At 42.6% G+C, this 17,484-nt stretch overlaps 1 protein-coding gene across 1 annotated transcript in view; it reads left to right on the top strand.

Annotated features, from left to right (window-relative positions):
• The first annotated feature begins 9,657 nt into the window (after positions 1-9,657).
• LRBA (LPS responsive beige-like anchor protein) overlaps positions 9,658-17,484 on the top strand; it is a 364,271-nt gene continuing 356,444 nt past the window's right edge. Inside the window, exon 1 of the mRNA XM_062493665.1 lies at positions 9,658-9,890. Coding sequence (XP_062349649.1) covers positions 9,672-9,890 — 219 coding nt within the window. The 5' untranslated portion in view covers positions 9,658-9,671. The remainder of the gene's footprint in view (positions 9,891-17,484) is intronic.

Raw genomic sequence — 17,484 nt, 5'->3', positions numbered from 1 at the left:
AAAATTAGATATTTTTAAAAAAGTAAATAATATCTACCAGGGGCACTCAGAATAATTGAAGGGTAGGATATGGGATAACCCAGACCCACCTTCCCTCAGATTTACAAGGTGTCTGGAAGTGAATCACACAGACAGTGCTAACTGAAGGAGGATTCACCAGGATCTTCACAGAGGTCACTGCCCTTCTGCTCTGGGACCCCTGGATAGGCCTGAGGGGGAGGATGTGCAGCACCTGACATTGCTATTGAAAGCCCCTGAGGCAGCAGCAGTTCTTGGCTCTTTCCTGAACAGCACTTGGCAGTGCTCTGTGTGCCACCACTGTTATGTGCCATGATTTGGGAAGCTCTGTCTAAAGATTCCCAGTGCCTACTTGGCTGTTAGTTAATCACAATCATGCAATTATTTCTGCTGCATTCTCCCATCTCTCTGATTTTCCCTTATGAAAGGAAGTCCATTCTTAAACAGAGCAAAAAATTAAGAAAATATAATATGTATTTCTAACCTTCTACTATTTTCCTCCTCCTCTGGCATTTTTCACTGATCTGAAGCGTACAGCTTCTTCATTTCATGCAGATCATTGATTGAAACAATCCTATTGAACATCTCTCTAGCCTTCCGTGCATGAATGTGAGAAAACCAAAGTCTCCCAGGAATGTTTTCTCCTGAAATTGTCTCAATGAATTTAGGATTTATGAGAACTACTAGTTCAAGTTTTAAAAAACCTCTGAATTTCTGGGGCCTTTTTGCATTGAGCATGATTGTAGTACCAGAGCCAGAGTGAAACAATACTTAAGTACCTTTGTGGAACTCTGCAGCAGATAGCAGTAATGAAAGGTACTTCTAGACAGGATCATGTGGCTGCAGTGCACCATAGTCTGGATCAGAATTCTTGCCAAGTTTTTAAGTGCTAGGATACTGCTGGGGCTTTTTTATGACAGTGTAGTAACGTGTCACAAGTTTAATCTCATTTATCTGGCCATACATAAATCAATAGTTTCCACAACGGTATCTAATCCTCATTAACAGAAATGGATCAGCTTATCCCTTAGGCAGGCTGGCAGCTGCAGAGACAACAATGGTCTTGCTTTTACCAATAACACTTGGGGTGATCACTTGACATCATGTTTAAGTCACCACACAACTCCATAAATTCAGCTCTTATCAACATAAAGAAGATGAATTTCATACAGAGTATTCATCGAGGTATCAGCTGGGACTGGTTTCGTGTCCCTTGTCAGTACTTCCACAGATGAGTTGCTGTAACATCTGTAGCACTTCTTATTGATGTATTACCACCTGGTCAAGTGTTACCAAACCAAGATGGACACGATGCAATGGACATTGTTTAGATCTACCTCTGCTCAATTAGTTCCTTAATCCTATCTCCTAATTTCACCTTAATTCTATGTCCTAGCATAGGGTCCCTGTGACCAGATTGCAGGTTTTCTTCAGATCTCCTATTTCCCCTGAGTTAGCTAGATGTTCACAGCATTTTGAGGTGGAAGTACTTTTTTTGTTTTGTATTCAGTTGGTGCTAACTGGAGTAATCGGATCAGTGGTGAATTGCTGGTTTCATAAATCTAGTGGGGATGAGATATAGAGGATAATACAGAAAAGATTATGTAGAAGATTTATATTTTCAGGAAATACTGGCTTCCACTGTGCCTGATGCTTAACAATAACCTACTGTCTTACAGCACTTGGCTGCTTTGCAAAGTAGCCAGTTTGAGTGCCTTGATATGCAAAATACCACAGCTAATCCAGTCAGACAATCCTTGGTCACTTTGTGACTCCTCAGGTAGATAAGAATGTTCCTTGGTGCATGACTTCTAATAATCTAATGAAAGACACTGCAGGTTGGTAAAACTTCAATTTTCTAAATGTTTTATTCCTGTTCCCATTCTGTTCCTAAAGCAGGGACAGATTCATTACTGCTCTGTATGGACTGTCTCCCTGGGCATTTCCTTGCCATTGATTCCTGTTTCTCTAAAACAGACTCTTCCTTTCACTTTCTGCTGTTCCATTCTCTCTTTAGTTCACCTCATTGTTTTGATATTGTCCTTCTCCTTCCTTCTAAAACATGAAGATTTCCTTCTCTTCCTTGACCTGTTCATCCTCCTACACAAAGCCCTATTAAATTTCCTCCCTCCCACAGAGCCTCCTCCCTCTGAATCCTAGAAAAGCATCAATTCAGGAGGAGCTGTACTGAAAGTAAAATGATGTAGCAAAAAAATGCGTGGCAGAAAAATATAAATACTTAGTAGTTGTAATAGAAAGCTTTCAGGTGAGCCAAAATTAATACAGCATCCAAAATATACATAAGCTATTAAGAAAACCAAACACAGCACAAATTTTCAGAGACACACCCTCACTCTTATTTTTTTTCTTTTTTGTGTAGCCACCAGTTGCTATGTGTTTTCTGGGAAATAATGACTTTGCCAAAATCCTCAGGCTTGTCTGTTCTCTTCGGTTTTTGCTTCAGTGTTGTGATCCAGAGAAGTATTGAAATCCAGAGGGAGATTATGCGGCTCCTGTGTCCATTACAGGAGCATCTCTAACCTTTACAGTTCAAATTGTACAACAGAACTGAAAGATTGAAGCACCACAATATCTACCAACTGGGGTGTTTTTATAATGACAATAACAATAGTAGTAATTCAAGTTTCTTTTACTCATTCCTTGCTGTGATGTAGCACGGGCCCATAACTGTATTTACTTCACAAATCTTAATCCAGCCTCTGTGAGAAGCAATTTGTTGGGGATTTCAAAACATCCTCTGAGATCATACTAGAGTTTTATGCAGAAAACATCTCATAATCCCTCTCAAAACTCTAATATGGAGCTATTTCTGGATCCTATGCTTCTTTTGGACCAGGCTTGGCCGGAGAGTTTGTACAGTACATGAAAAACAACTGCAGTGCAAGCTAAATGTGATGAGGGAAGGGTTGGGAGCAGCTGCTTCCACAGGCTTACGGAATCCTTTGGGTGCAGCACAGCAAGGCAGATGAGCACAGGTGCAAAACACCTCCCTCCAGCACGCTCTGCAAGTGCACAGATATCTGACCTCGTGAATTTAAGCTCAGCTTTCAGTGAACAGAGCCCAGGTGAAGGAACATGATTTGTAGTGTCTTCTGTTTGTTCATGTCAGGCACCTTTGTTTTGCCTAAAACAAATGTAGGGTTTACTACCAAAGCAGAAAACAAAGCAAACATGTCTTTCAGTGCTGCCAGAAGCTGGATTCTTAAGAAGACTACAACAACAACAATCACATCTTCTAGTACAGATGTGGGAGTGGGAAAAAAAGGTTAACAAAATAAGGGAGCAGAATCAAAAGGAAAAGTAAAGACTGCTCATTAAGAGTAGTGCACAATGAGGTGTTTCATAAATTTATTCAGAATTTGCTGTGGTAAAAGTTCCTGAGACATTTCCTGATATAACCTGCATAGTGTAAGGAATTACTGATGTTTTGAAGACTCTTTCTAGGTTAAGAGAACCAAAGAAATGAGGTAAAGCAGCTTCTTCAGATCACTGCCTGCATAAATTCCTTAGAGAAAGGAAACACAAAGGAAATGCCACCTAGCTGAGACTCATTAGACATTCATTTATTAATTCAGTGCTTTTAAGAACACTGATAGCACCACTGACAGCAATCACGAACACATGATGCAGACAAATGAAGAGTTATACTGATTACACTTGTAAAGAAAAATGAGGGAAAAAATCACCATATGAATTTTAAAAAAGTACATTATAAAAGTGTAAAATCCTACATCATAAAAATGTACCAAAGTACATTTAAAAAATGAAATAATGCCATCTAACACATACTTGCCTCTTTAGGCAAGGCTGATCTTTGTTTTGGGATTGCCCTCTTGAAGTACTCTGCTCTCTGCCGAAAATGGGAGGACCTCTCATATTTAAGGTGAACAGTATTTAAAAGCAGCTTTTAAATTTGATTTATAATATCCAGTCAAGGATTTTTAAAGAAGCTCTAAATCACAGAATCATAAAATCATTAAGGTTGGAAAAATCACTCTTAAATCATGGAATCCAACCATTAACCCAGCACTACCAATCCCACCCCTAAACCATGCCCCCAAGTGCCACATTCACACATCTTTAAAATACCTCCAGGGATGGTAGCTACACCACTTCCCTGAGCAGCCTGCTCCAATGCTTGATAACTCTTCGATCCTAATATCCAATCTAAACCTCCCTGGCACAACCTGCGGCCTTTTCTTCTCATCCATTGCTCAAGATAAAAAGCATTTGATCACAAAAAGTTATGAAATTATGTATTACTTCTCGTCCTTCATTTTGCTTAAAGGCAGAGCATTTAGTTGCTAAAATGTACTTAGTTTGAAACTTTTTCTGACATTGCTGGATGTTACGAAGGCCCCTCCGACCCTGACAAAACTGAACATCAATTTAGTTGCACTGTGAAAGCTGAAGAAAGTTCTGAGTTATTATTGACCCTTGCTTTCTTATCCTACATGAGCTAAATGGGAGCTTTTACTTAAAAGAACTGATCCCTGAGCACTACTCAGATTTATCTGCAGCAATTCAAAGGGTAATGACTCCAGCTGCCAAAAATTACTTACAACAGATGCAATGGAGCTGGCAGTGGGTCTGTTCCTCAGCTGCTGCACTTCACTCCCCCACCAGCTATTAATGCACATTGAAAAGACCCCCAGGGCTTCTCTACCTCAGCTGCCTCAGGCTCTCCTCCTATACCAGATGCTTGAATCTCTTCCCTGTCTCTGGGGCAAGCTCCAGGACCTGCTCCAGTGTGCCCACGTGCCCTTTGTACTGAGGAGCCTAGAACTGCACACAGCAACCCCAGAGGGGTCTGACCAGTGATGAATAGAGGGTTCAGAAGATTTGAATAAAGCTTCCAAACTAGCACCCACAGTAATAGTTTAAAGGTTATTTAAAGTAATTTTTTTTTCTTAAAATGTGGCTTAGAGACTTTACTAGTACTTTCCATAAGGTCTTGTGGAATTCATTTCCAAGATGGGGTTTAAACTAATTTTTAATCCATGCTTTCTGAATTTTCTTTTGGGGTTTAAGGTTTACAGAAAACTTCTGTCATTTTTTATTCCCTTAGTGCACCACTTCCAGTTTTCTTGTGGGAGGCAGAACCAGCACTGGGCTTGTAACCACACCTGGGAAGCTCAGGACAACAGGGTTTACTCCCAACTCTCAGTCATCTTTTAAATAACTTTTATTTTATCTAATCTACTCTGTTTCTCCAGATATTTGGTGATGGGTTTTTTGGCATGGTTTCTCAAACATAAACCCAGCCCAAATTGAGATCAACAGGTCAGCTGAATAATGCAACACTCATTCTACCTGGCTGAAAAACCAAATTTAAACAATTGCCTATGGAACTCTAAAATGGAAGTCTGCTGAACTTTACTGGCCTTGACTAATGCACATAACCCCCTGCCTTTAACAATCAAGGCCAGTCAGGTAGTATTTATTTATCTCTAAGGAAATACAGGAAGATCTGACAGAATTCAATGTGACAATGCTGCTTTCCCTGGCAAGCTGGATTTGCTGGCTATTGAAATGTGCAGTTTAGATGAAAGCATCTGAAATCCACTAAGCTGGATTTTTGCAATTATTGTATTTTATTTCTTTTCTTTCTAGTGAGATGTTAAAACAAAGAAGAAGGCAGAAAAGTATTAACAACAAACGTTATATTCTCCTTGGATAACAGGAGAGGCCACAAAGAGAACGTGTACTCCGAGTCACTAGGTAGGTAAAAAATTCCAACCATTATCTCATTTCTGCTTTTGCCTGGTGGGGAATGGCCTGATGGAAATCTTAAAGGCCAATGACCATGGAGGGAGGGAATACTTACAAGCAGGCAGATAAAACTGACATGTTTGTGTACCTAGCCAGCTTAAAGGCTCAAATAAGAATTGTATCTTCGTTGCAAGAGGGAAGGTAATACTTTAGCAAACTACAGGTGACTCAGAAAGACAGGGAAGCTCAAGCAGTAGATGTAAGGAATCCAAAACATGCATGGGAAATGCTGGCATCATCAAATACTAAGATTAAATTTTCAAGATTATACAGCATGTGTGTAGCCACACAAGATCACTGTTGCTTCACAGAGACTGACTGTGTCAATATTACAGTTCTAAACATTTCTCATTCTGAGGAAGAAACTGCAGATGTTTGCTGCTCAAACTAGAGCAGCAAACCTTCCCTCCCTAATAATGTATACGTATGTATGCAACCAAGGAAAACGAGAAAAGAAATGAAAAAGAAGGAGCTTAGTCTTTTCTTAGGACTTGGAAATTCAAACAGGAGAGCAGCTATGAAATGTTCTAGTCTTGACATGCACTCTATAGATAAAAGTAACAACGTGAGAAAAGTACGTAGGAAGGGAATGGAACAAGCATTACAATGGAATGTGTCTTGTCTTGAGTGCCTCACAATTTTTGCCCCAAAACCATGGGAAATTGGATACTTACACATACTAAGTATAGCATTCTCAAATCATGCCACAGGCAAGCTAAAATTTTATATGATGCTGATAATAATATTATTAATAATAATAATACAGTTAGTATAATAATATTAAATAATTTCAATCTTATTTGGTATGCTTATAAGGAACGTTGCAGAAAAGCATTCACTTCAGAAAAGCATTTTCCAGAAGAAGTGTGGTTTGAGTTTGCTTCGATTTTTTTTTTTTTTTGTCTGTGTAAGCACTGTCAAGGAGGGGTACATCCAAATGGTTCTGTCCCAAACATGGTGCAGTATCAAGTGTAAGGGGAAATCTTTATTTCCCATACAAATGCCAGCTGTCCTCCTTGGAAATTCTTTAATGAGAGATTTCAAAACACAGAAATTTTTTGCCAGTTTAAAGGTTCATTCCAATTTCCTCCATAGAATTACATAAATGACAGCTTTTTGTATCACAGAGGATGTAAAGTGTTAAAATGTACGTATGCTTATATTTGTTTTCTGTATCTGTCTGTCTGCAGGTCACATTCACATTCCTGAGATGATCCTTCCTTTGGAAATCTTTGAGGCTGCCATGTTGGCTGTAATACTTAGTTAATAAACCTCAAACACTTGTCTGTGTGTTAAACAGCTGGTACAAGACCCTACAGCTTTTAGGAGTGTGTCTAATCCTTATTAACACAGGCAGTCTCCATAAAAATGCACAGTTGAAGACTCCTCGAAAGAAGAGCTCGGAGGAGCAGACCCTCCCACTTCTTTATTAACGGATACTCAGGTTAATATCAAATAAATTCATGTAAAAGGTCAAACAAAAGAGATAGGATGCCTCTTTGTAGCTCATGCCACCCTAGGAGAGAGCACAAAAAGGGCAGCAGTGCTTTACCCCTTTTTTAGCTGTTCGTGGAGGTTCTGCCACCCACCCCGGGGCTCGGCCGGGGTTTCGGGGCGCCGGGTTTTGGCAGTGCCACCCCTTCGGGGAGACCTTTCGGGGCTGGGGAGCGGCTGTGACACCGGCTCTGAGAAACCGGAACAACCGGAGCCACCTTCACCTGAAGGAAGAGAGCGAGTTCTCCTTCCCTCATCCTGCTCCCTTTTCTCCTCAGCTCGTCACATGGGGGTGGCGTCTCTCATGACCCACATCCGCGCCCACTGCGCTCTCCAGGGAGCAGCAGCAGGAGGAGGAGGAGGAGGAGGAAGAAGAGGAGGAAGAAGAAGAAGGATAGCGCGCCCGCCGGTGCTGGGGGTTTGGGTGGTGGAAGCCACTCACCCGGCATCGTTCTGGCAGCGGCAGGAGCTGGAGCATCCAAGCACTCTCTTCTCCCGCACAGCCGCGGTTTTCCTCCGGGGAGGGTCCGCGAACGCGGAGCGCCCGGCTGGGGGCCCGTTGTTAGCACTGGGGTTCTTTGATTCTCAAAAAACAAAAACAAAACAAAAAAACCCTCAACAACAACAAAAAAACAAAACAAACAACAACAACAAAAACCAACAAAATCCAAACCAAAACAAAAAAGAACAACAACAACAAAAAACACACATCAAAAGCCCCTTCCAAAAACCCCTTTCTCCAAAACCATCCCCTCCCAAAAGGAAAAGAAAATTGCTTCAGCCAGGACAGACTGAAGTTACTGAACAGCTACAGAACTCAGCCCTAGGTGAGGCCACGTCTGGAGGGCTGTGTCCGGTTCTGGGCTCCTTAGGAGACAAGAAACACAAGTTGCTACTGGAGAGGAGGCAGAGGAGGGACACAAGAATGATTTGGGGTCTGGAGCATCTCTCTTATGGAGAAACTGTGAGAGCCGGGCCCATTCAGTCTGGAAAAGACTGAAGGAAATCTTATTAATGCACATAAATGTCACAAAGGTGGATGCCCAGAGGATGGTGCCAGACTCTTTTCAGAGGTGCCCAGTGACTGGATTTGGAGAAGTGGCCATAAGCTAAAACACAAGAAGTCCCACCTCAGCAGGAGGAAGAACTTTATGGTGAGCGAGAGAGCACTGGAACAGGGTGCCCAGGGAGGACTCTCCGTCTCTGGAGACATTCCAGACCCACGTGGTCACCTGCTCCAGGTGACCCTGCCTTGGCAGGGGGAAGGGCTCAGATGATCTCCAGAGACCCCTTACCTACCAATTCTGTGCACACTGCAACAGTCTGGGACAAGTTATTGCGCACAGCCTCAAGACGGGCCGGGCCCACGCGGGCGCTGCATCCCCACAGGTGAGCAGGGTCCCCGGCGCTGAGGAGGATGAGGGCGCGGCTCCCGCTCACCTGGCTCACCTGCGCTCACCTGGGCGTGCGCAGCCCACGCTCCCGCCCCGCGCCGCGGCCCCGCCCGCGCCCGGCCCGCGCAGGCGCTCCGGGGGCTCCGCGCTGTCATGGCGGCAGCGAGCGGCAGCGCCGGCAGGAAGGAGATGGGGCTGGGGCTGGCCGGCGTCGCGCTGTGAGGCGGCGGCAGCAGCAGCAGCGGCGGCGGCTGGAACTTGAGGCGGCTTTGGGCGGGCGCAGAGCAGCGGGCGCAGCGCGGCCCATCCCACCCCACCCCGCAGCCGGGCAGCGCGGCCGCCCCCCGGTCCCGGAGCCGCGCGTCGGGCAGCCCGCGCCCCCTCGGCAGCCCGCGGTGAGTGCGAACTTGGCGGGGCGCTGCACCTGCCCGCGGCCGTGCCTCAGCCGAGCCGGGGCCGCGGCGGGCAGCAGCCGGGCGGGAAGGAGGAGCGTGTTCCCTCTCGGTTAAAAAAAAAAAAAATAAAAAAATTAATAAAAGAGAAAGAAAGCAGGTGCAAGCGGTAAGGTGGGGGCTCGGAGCGTGGCGGGTCCGGGAGCACTTCCGCGGGGAGGGAGAGGCGTGAGCGCTCCCGGGGCGAGGGGCAGGGGCCGGGACGTGCGGGCTGTGGGCAGCGCCTGGCGGAGCGCGGGCTGAAACACACCTCGGGCTGTCCTTCAGGGTTGCCAGCGCCTGCCCCGGGGCAGCGCGGGGACAGACGCCTCCTGCCGAGGAGAAGAGAGCCGCGAGTCCGAGGGTGCGTCCTCCCCGCCCGCTTGGCACCTTCCCCCGCCGGACGCCGCTTTCCTCCGGAGCCGGAGCCCAAGGGAAGGAAGCCGAGGGCTGCCGCTCGCCTTCCCGGCTGACCGGGTCTTCCCGGAGCGGCGAGCGTGTGGGGCCGGCGCTGGAAGCCGTAGCCTGCGGTGAACTGGCCATGGCGAGTGAAGGCAAGCAAGTTGTTCAGCCAACAGGTGATGATGGAGGAGGAGCAGCGGGAAAAGAAGGAAATGCTGCTGAGGGGGGAAGTGTGCTGCAGCCTTTGAATCCGGGAGTCCCCATCCGAGGCATCAAGATGAAATTCGCCGTGCTGACGGGACTGGTGGAAGTTGGTGAAGTGTCCAACAGAGACATAGTTGACACTGTGTTTAACCTGGTAAGTTGGTTGCCTGAATGAGGAGAAAGAACAGCATGGGTATGCAGAAGAATCTGCAGGGGCTTTGATGCTGTTTTTTTCTGTTAATAATTTTTTACATGTTTGCACTTTCACCGTGCTGGATTTAAAAGATGTTCTTTTTACTTACTACAAAAGCTGTAAAAAAAAACCCAACATATGAGCCTCTTTATATACACACACACTTGAAACAACCGTAAGCATCCTCCTCCTTTGTTTTCCTCAGGGAAATTGTTGCTTTATTTAGACCTGAGAAGTGTATTGTTATGTTTAAACATTTAGCAGGTGTACTCAACAAGAAAGTTAAATGTTAATTTAGTAACTCAAACTGTCATCAAAACACACACACTGTTTTAAATCAAAACAGTTTTTGAAGATGTTTGCATCCCTTCTTGCTTCCTGTTGGCTTTGAAAGTAGGTAGAACTTTCATGTTCTGTGTGCAGGGGGTGAGGGTATCAGGGAGCAGTTCATTCTAACTTGTTTTGCATAGTCTGCTTTTTGGAAAGAGTGGAATATGGTTTCAGTGTCCTTTTGTAAGTCAGTGAATTAGGGACTCAGCTGCTATTTTTGAATGCTGTGTGACTGTATCTAATATTTCATAACAGATCTCACTAAACATTGAGGATGCAACTTTTCCTTGTTGAAACTGCAATTGTAATATAGACCACTGAACTTTTTGGGCTGTTTGCTTTAAATTGCATAATTTAAAGCAATTAGACAAGTTAATAATATTTCCTTGATGCAGGAAATCAAACATTAGGAGGGAAAAAAACCTCAAGTTTACAAGGATACTCTGCTACTACCAGAGTTCTTAAAACATCTCTAAAAACAATTGTTGTCCCTCCTCCTTCCTTTGAGTGAGCAGCTCTGACTCTAAAACAATGTGGTTTCTGACAAACCGGGAAGTGAGAGCACTTCATGATGTAAAGCTCACTAACAAGGAAAGTGGAGGCAGAATGCATACTGTTTTTTCATGCTGCTTGCATTTCAGTTATTTTGTTATTAGTATTCTTTGCTACATGCAAGTTTTAATGGTCACTAAGTATTTGTATGCAGTGTCTGTTTCATGTTTTTCAGTGTTATCTTTTTGGGTTATGATAAATATTTACTTTGGAGTGTTTTTGTATTAACAGTGTAGTGCCCTAGATTGTTTGGATGAAAGTCTCAGTACAGGGGAATTGCATTAGTGACAAAAATAAAGTGCAAATCAGTGGTTTCATGGATGCTTCAAGTATGAGGAAGTGATTTAAGTTACTTGGAGTCCACTTGACAATGTCCTGGACTAAGCCCAGTGCTCACATATACTGACATGAGGTTCAAAAGGAAATTCTGGTGAATAGTTTAGAATTTTGGGCACTTGTGTGAGGGGAAATTGTTCATGAGCGTGTTAAATTTTACTTTGTTTCTCGTGCAGTCTTTTGAGTGGTGTGCTGGAGGTATATTTTGTGTCAGTGGTGGAAAGAGCACAGTAATTAAATATGTAAAAACTCCTTGATTCCTGTGATTCCTGTTCTGCTCCATTTTGGACAGGAGAGGAGCAAAAACTTCAGTGTGATTTAGAGTACCCTTGATTTTTATATTTAAGAGGTCTGGAGAATATGACCTATGCATTTTCCTGGATCTTCATTTCCCAGATTGACAGGGGAGAGTTTCCGGCACTGGAAATTTTTGAAACCGTGTTCTCACTTTTTCTGCAAGTGAAACAGCATCCCTGACTCTCTTGAGAAGATTCCTCAAGCATTTCAGTATGCCTGCTTACGTGTGGGAGGCTAAAGGTCCTGCTCCTGCCCTACATTATTTTATCAGCTGATGGGTGTCGTGACACAACCAACAGTTTGGTAGTGAGAATGCTTTGCCTGGATATGCGAGAAAAAAATCCAAATTTTGGAGCAATAGCAAAAACAGTAGGCCCCTTGATTTCTCTTGAGTCCCAGGAAAACATCAGCTAGCTGGCAAATCAGGTAATTTAGAGGAGGATGTCTCAAGGTTAAGTGGTTTTATTAAAACTGAAAGGCATGAAAAAATCAACCCAGCCAACAAATTCATAGTTTTTGTTACAGAAAGCCACTATTTTCTAGATTTTTATTTTAATAAAAACTGTGAAGCTGACTTTTTAGTGTAGCCTTTTGGGATATGAGGGATATGAAAGCTCCCTTCGGAGCAATGCTCACTCATCTGTCACAGAGTTCTGCCTCAGTTCATTTGTTGCCTGTGACCATTTTGTCAATTAATACCTCTGAAATCACGCTGATCAGAGTTTAAGGTGTGTCAAATACTGGTTAGCAGTGGTGTGCGTGGTTTTCTCTGTGTGGGTGTACAGGAAATCTGTAACTTTTATCTGAAAATGTGACTCTCAGTTCTGGCTTTTCTGGTAGTTTGTTTCCCAATGGCTTTGGGAGTATTTCCTTAGGTGTGTGCAGGTTGAGCTGGGGGTATGACAATCACACCCTGATCTACTGTTGCCTGATGGGGTTAAGCCCCACTGATCCCCTCCTGTTTGGTTTCATTCTGTGTGGTGACTCACAGCTGCAGTCACCAGGGGTGGGAGTAGAGTTCTGCTAGCCTGCTTCTCATGATTTGGAAAGAGGGACAGCTGCACTATCTGGATTTGTTTGGTCACTAAGTTGAGGCATCTTTAGCCCAGAGTGCAAGGAGGACTGGGCAAATCTGGGTGGAAAGGTGGCTTAACATTTTATTCTTTATGGCATAACCACCCTCAAATGTGAAGAGATTATTTTTTAAACAGGCATGTTTGGTGCCCTAACTTTAATTTCTTGAGAAAACATGTTGCTCTTAGTTATGTCCTTCCAACATGCTGTGGCATATGGAGGTTATCAAGGGAAGACCAAAATTCTGTCTTGATGTTTCTCATCTTTAAATATTTAAGAGATTGTCACGTTCTATACGTGAAGGACTCAGGAGGTCAAAAATCTAAAGTGCACAGTAATTGATCTGCTGCTTAGAAAAGAAATTTAAGCCTCTGTAGTTCTGATTACTTGAGCAAAATAAGTTGTTCACTTCAGCAGTCTTGGAGGGCCACCTCTGACTTTTTTTTCTGTTCAGCAGTGTAACAAAGTGCTCGGTGAGCTCACTTCTAGCATCAAAACCCTTCTAGTCTTGTTTTCTTCTCTTTGGAAATTCTACTAGAAATATGTAAGTTTTGGTCAGTTTTGTTTTGGTCTGTTTTCTCAATGAACACAATTCAAGCCCATGTTGAATATGTCTTTGTGTATTTCAGCACCTCTTAAAAGAGAAGAGGGAGATAGGGACTTTCAAGAAACTGCTTGTTCTGTAGAAAACTTTGAAAGCATGTTCTTGTTCAAGTATCAATCTGTTCTGTTAGTTTTTGAGACAGACTAAGCTAAACTATGGATATGTGTTCCTCATTCATTGTGAATTTTTTTTTGCAACTGATTTCAGGCAGCAATAACTCCTTGAATTTCCTCTCCATACAAATCAGGTGAATTACTGTTAGTTACCTCATATTTGCCCTCCCTTAGTTTATTAAAATAAGAACCCCGCCTGGTTGGAGAAGATGATAGAATGGAAGAATAAATTACTTACAGTGGGATCTGTTGCTAACTTAAAGTAACTCTAAGCCAGTTTTGTTTTAAAAGGCTTTAGTGCTTCTGATTGTTTTATTGAATACAGTATAGATTGTTACTTGATTTGGTTCAGTTTTTTTCTGTCAGTCTGTGTTGCAAAGAATTTTTTTTTTTTTTCAAATTTCTCTTTGGTGAAGAGAATGTCACTCTTGGTGAGGCCCTCATAATCCATGAACAGAAGCAACAGCACAAAGTACAAATGAGAAAGAAACACAAGTTTTTATCACCTTTGAAAGAAAAATAATGGGATCTGAGGGGCAGAGGCTAAAATTGCTTTGTAAATTTGTCAGCTCTTTCACTTCTGTCAGACTTTACTAAAGCCCCAAACAAAATATCAACCTAAACTAAAAAATTCTTACAGATTATTTTCCTTCTGATACATCTGGTTTCTAATTTGGATGGTTTTGGCACACTAATGCAACTAGAACACTGCAACTCATAATGGTTTTTATGAAGTCTGAGTTCCCCTTTTTTTGTCTCGTCACAGACTTACTTTGCGTGTATCATGTTGTGGAAACCCCCCAAAGCTGATGCAATTAAATGCACTGCAGTGGTAAAAATCCACCATAAATGTCTTTATAGTAATGAATTCCTTTCATTGTGTTACTGTATGTTTTTGGAGACTTTATTTTCTACATGAACTTATCAATGCTGATGACAAGTGAGAGTAACCAAGTAGCTCCTAGAATATCACTGAATATTGTGTGTGTCTTAATAGATGCAGTCTTCCTCAGCAGCTTCCCAGTAAATACACCTCTGGCTACAGTTATCCTAGTTCAGTCACTTCTGTCCACTTACAGTACAGATGATAAGGTAAGTCTGTGGCTTTAGCTGGGTCAGACTTGTAGGGCTTTTAAAAAAAGAAAAAGTAAATTGAACAGTCAGCTGTCTTAGAGGTCCTGCGTGGTTTTTACTTATTGAAGTGATGCATATTGTTTTCATTTCAGGTATTGTTACAACTTGGACATTACTTTGTGGTTAATGGAAATACCACCCTATGTAGTATGTGCAGGAACTGAGGGGAATTTTGTGGTTGGCTGAGAAAGGTATGGAATGTAGTGAGGTGGTAATGGCAGTCTTTAATTAGGCATGCAACGATTTAGAAGAAAATTGTCTAGGCCCTGAGGAGGAGCTGGTTTGTACTTCGGCTGTATTATCAACTCACTTCTGTAACTGCAACTTAAAACACAATGTAGGACAACAAAATATTGAGGACAAAATGTTAAAGACTGCCTGGAAGAGTGTTCAGTTTTGCTTACTCTTCCATTAAGCTGCCAGACTTTCATAGCTTCTCGTGTCCAATCTGAGATTTTCAAATGTCTGTGAAAGCCTGGGAAAATGCTCTGTGTTTTCCAGCAGTGGTGGCATCCTGTACTGACATTAATAGACCCTGTACAAACATAAAATAAAGCCAAAACAAGCAAAGCTGAACTGGGCATTTACGTATATCATGCCTTAATAATGCAATATTCATTAGACAATTTTTAGTTAGCAGTTTGTTCTAGAAGGAAGCCTGGTCAAAATGTGTTCATAGCATGGCTTAGAAGTTCCTTTTAGAGGGAAACACATCAGTTCAATGACAGATTTTTCTAGGTGGTGTCTGGTAACAGAGGAGAGGGAGTCAGGTTTCCATTGCAGTTGCTTTGCTGTCTCTGGGTAGTGTTTTGTGCTGCTTCTGCCAGGCAGTTGTGGGCTGGATGGACCACGGGCCTGACCCAGCAGTGCAGAGAGCACAAAAACCAAGGGACATATGGGCTGGCTCAGGAAAAGCATCTGCGGATTAGGGAATAGAATTAAATTGGTTAAAAGCATCAGGGAAGCAGGTGGATGGCATGTCAAGGTTTCCACAAAGTCTGAGTGATACAAAAATGGATAATTATAAATGCATGTTGAATCAGCACGCTTTGGTTCACTCCTCCAATAATCTTTTTGAAGATGAGTGTGAGTGAAGAGAAGGCTTTTGAAGTTGCTGTATTGGCTGAATATTGGAGGTTGGTGAAAATCAATGATGAAGTATTTGCTCACTTCCTTTTTGAGCTATATTGGTTTGGTACAGTATTCAGTACTCAGTGGCTAGTCAGGTGTACATTCAGATGCTGAAGTTTGATGAGAAGTCCCAGTCTTCTGAAAATCATCAAGCCTGACATTTTTTTTGGCATGTGTTACAGATTGAAATCTGATGAGCTGTGGTTTCATTCACTATCTGTGTATTTGCTTTACCACGTCCTGGTGAACCTGCACTCACTCTGAACTGTCTCTCACTTGATGTGATGCTCTGACCTTTTATTTTTTGCTAGATAAGTTGGAAGCTTAAAGCACTGATAGCTTCTGTCTTCATGCAGTCGTCAAGTTCCTGATGAGCCTTAAGGAAGAAGCTTTAATCCATTGCACAGATGAAACTGCGTTGCTCTACAGTTTAGTTACTGGAATGTGAAATAGCTTCTTGCAACCTTTGGTGTTTCTGACTTTTTTTGTCTTCCTTAAGAATCTATTCTGTCAAAATCAGTCTTGTGTGCAATAAATTTATGCGTATCTTTTTAAAGAGCTTCTATTTATTTTAAATGGGTCAATCTGGCAGAAAGTTTTTGTTCATAATCACTAATTACAGTTAGCTAACTTTCTGCTGTTCAAGTGTCTTCCCCAACCCCTGGAGGCCTTGCTGGCCTCTTCACAACGTTTTGCGTAATGGTTTTTGGTATTAGCTTGACCTAATTACTAATGTCCTAATTTAGATTACGTTTCTGCTTTAATTAATTCTGGATTTTTCTGGTGGACTTGATATCAGGCTAGAGCACTTTACTGCCCATCCAAAAGGTAGTTTGGCCATTTTTATTTGATTGTGGAAAAGCCTCAGGCTTTCTCTGTGAGCTTTGGCCGTTTGCCAGGAGTCTGAGGGCTCCATGAATATGGTAAATCAGGATACTATTGCCACCTGCTTTGGGAATGCTCTGGGTGGCCAGTGGAGACTGAAGTTTCCAGCATGCAGTGCTCTGTGCTTAGGGCAGATAGCAATCGAGATGCATCCTTGCACAACTGCTGTAATCAAACTCACCAAACAATGATACTGCAGGAGTTGCAATAGTACCTTTCCCTGAGCCCCTGGAGGTTTTGTGCTAACACTGGGAGCCTGGAATAATTTGTGAAGAGCTTGCCACAGTGCTTTAGATTCCAGAGCTTCACAAATAGGCATAAGTAGTTTCTAAATAGAAACTAATTTGTGGAGAAGAAAAATCTAATGCCTTCTGTTGCACTGGATTCCCCTAGTAGTAACTAGGGAGCTGGGAGCAGCTATGTCCCAGGTATGATTTTCTTGTTAATAGCTGCCTTGAGAAGATATTTAAATGAGACTTGCTAGTGGGAATGGGATGTGCTCTGTTGTAGCCTATAAATGTTCCATGAGTTTGAGCTGCAAGTCTCTTTACTGCAGCCTGCATATAAATAGTCTTGTTGATGTTTTTGTACTCTAGATGTATCTAGGAAAAAAATTCCATATGCATCAATGCAGAAAATTCAGATTATTTTTTGTGTGACTGAAAAGCTGGAATTGAACTGTTCAGGCAAAAGCCTCTTCTATTTTGTTGTTGCAACTGAGGAAATCAAGACTTGAAGAGCTTCTGGGTTATCTTTGCTTTGCAGCTGGAAATGAAAACTGGGGTAACTGTGTAGGACTCATCTGTTCTATGAAAGTGTGTTATGTGTGTGTCAGCATCTCCCCTTTTGCCATCAGCAGTTGTTCTCTGAGGTGTAGACAGAAATTACAGAGATAAGTTCACTAAATTGAACATATTTTATTTGCTCCACTTAGATACTCCAAATTCCTAGGTTTGTCCAGGACTAGCCCTGTAAAATAGTAACTGTAATGATGCATGGGGTGACCTGTAGCTTATTTATTCTCTTCTTGAGAATGCTGAAAGACAAGAGGCACCAGGAAGCAGCAGGTAAGATGGTAACTGCAGCAGAAGGGCAATTT

The sequence above is a fragment of the Cinclus cinclus genome, chromosome 5 (genome assembly GCF_963662255.1).
Source record: "Cinclus cinclus chromosome 5, bCinCin1.1, whole genome shotgun sequence".
NCBI lineage: Eukaryota > Metazoa > Chordata > Aves > Passeriformes > Cinclidae > Cinclus > Cinclus cinclus.
The sequence above is the reverse complement of the archived record's forward strand: the minus strand, read 5'-3'. Positions and strand labels throughout refer to the sequence as shown.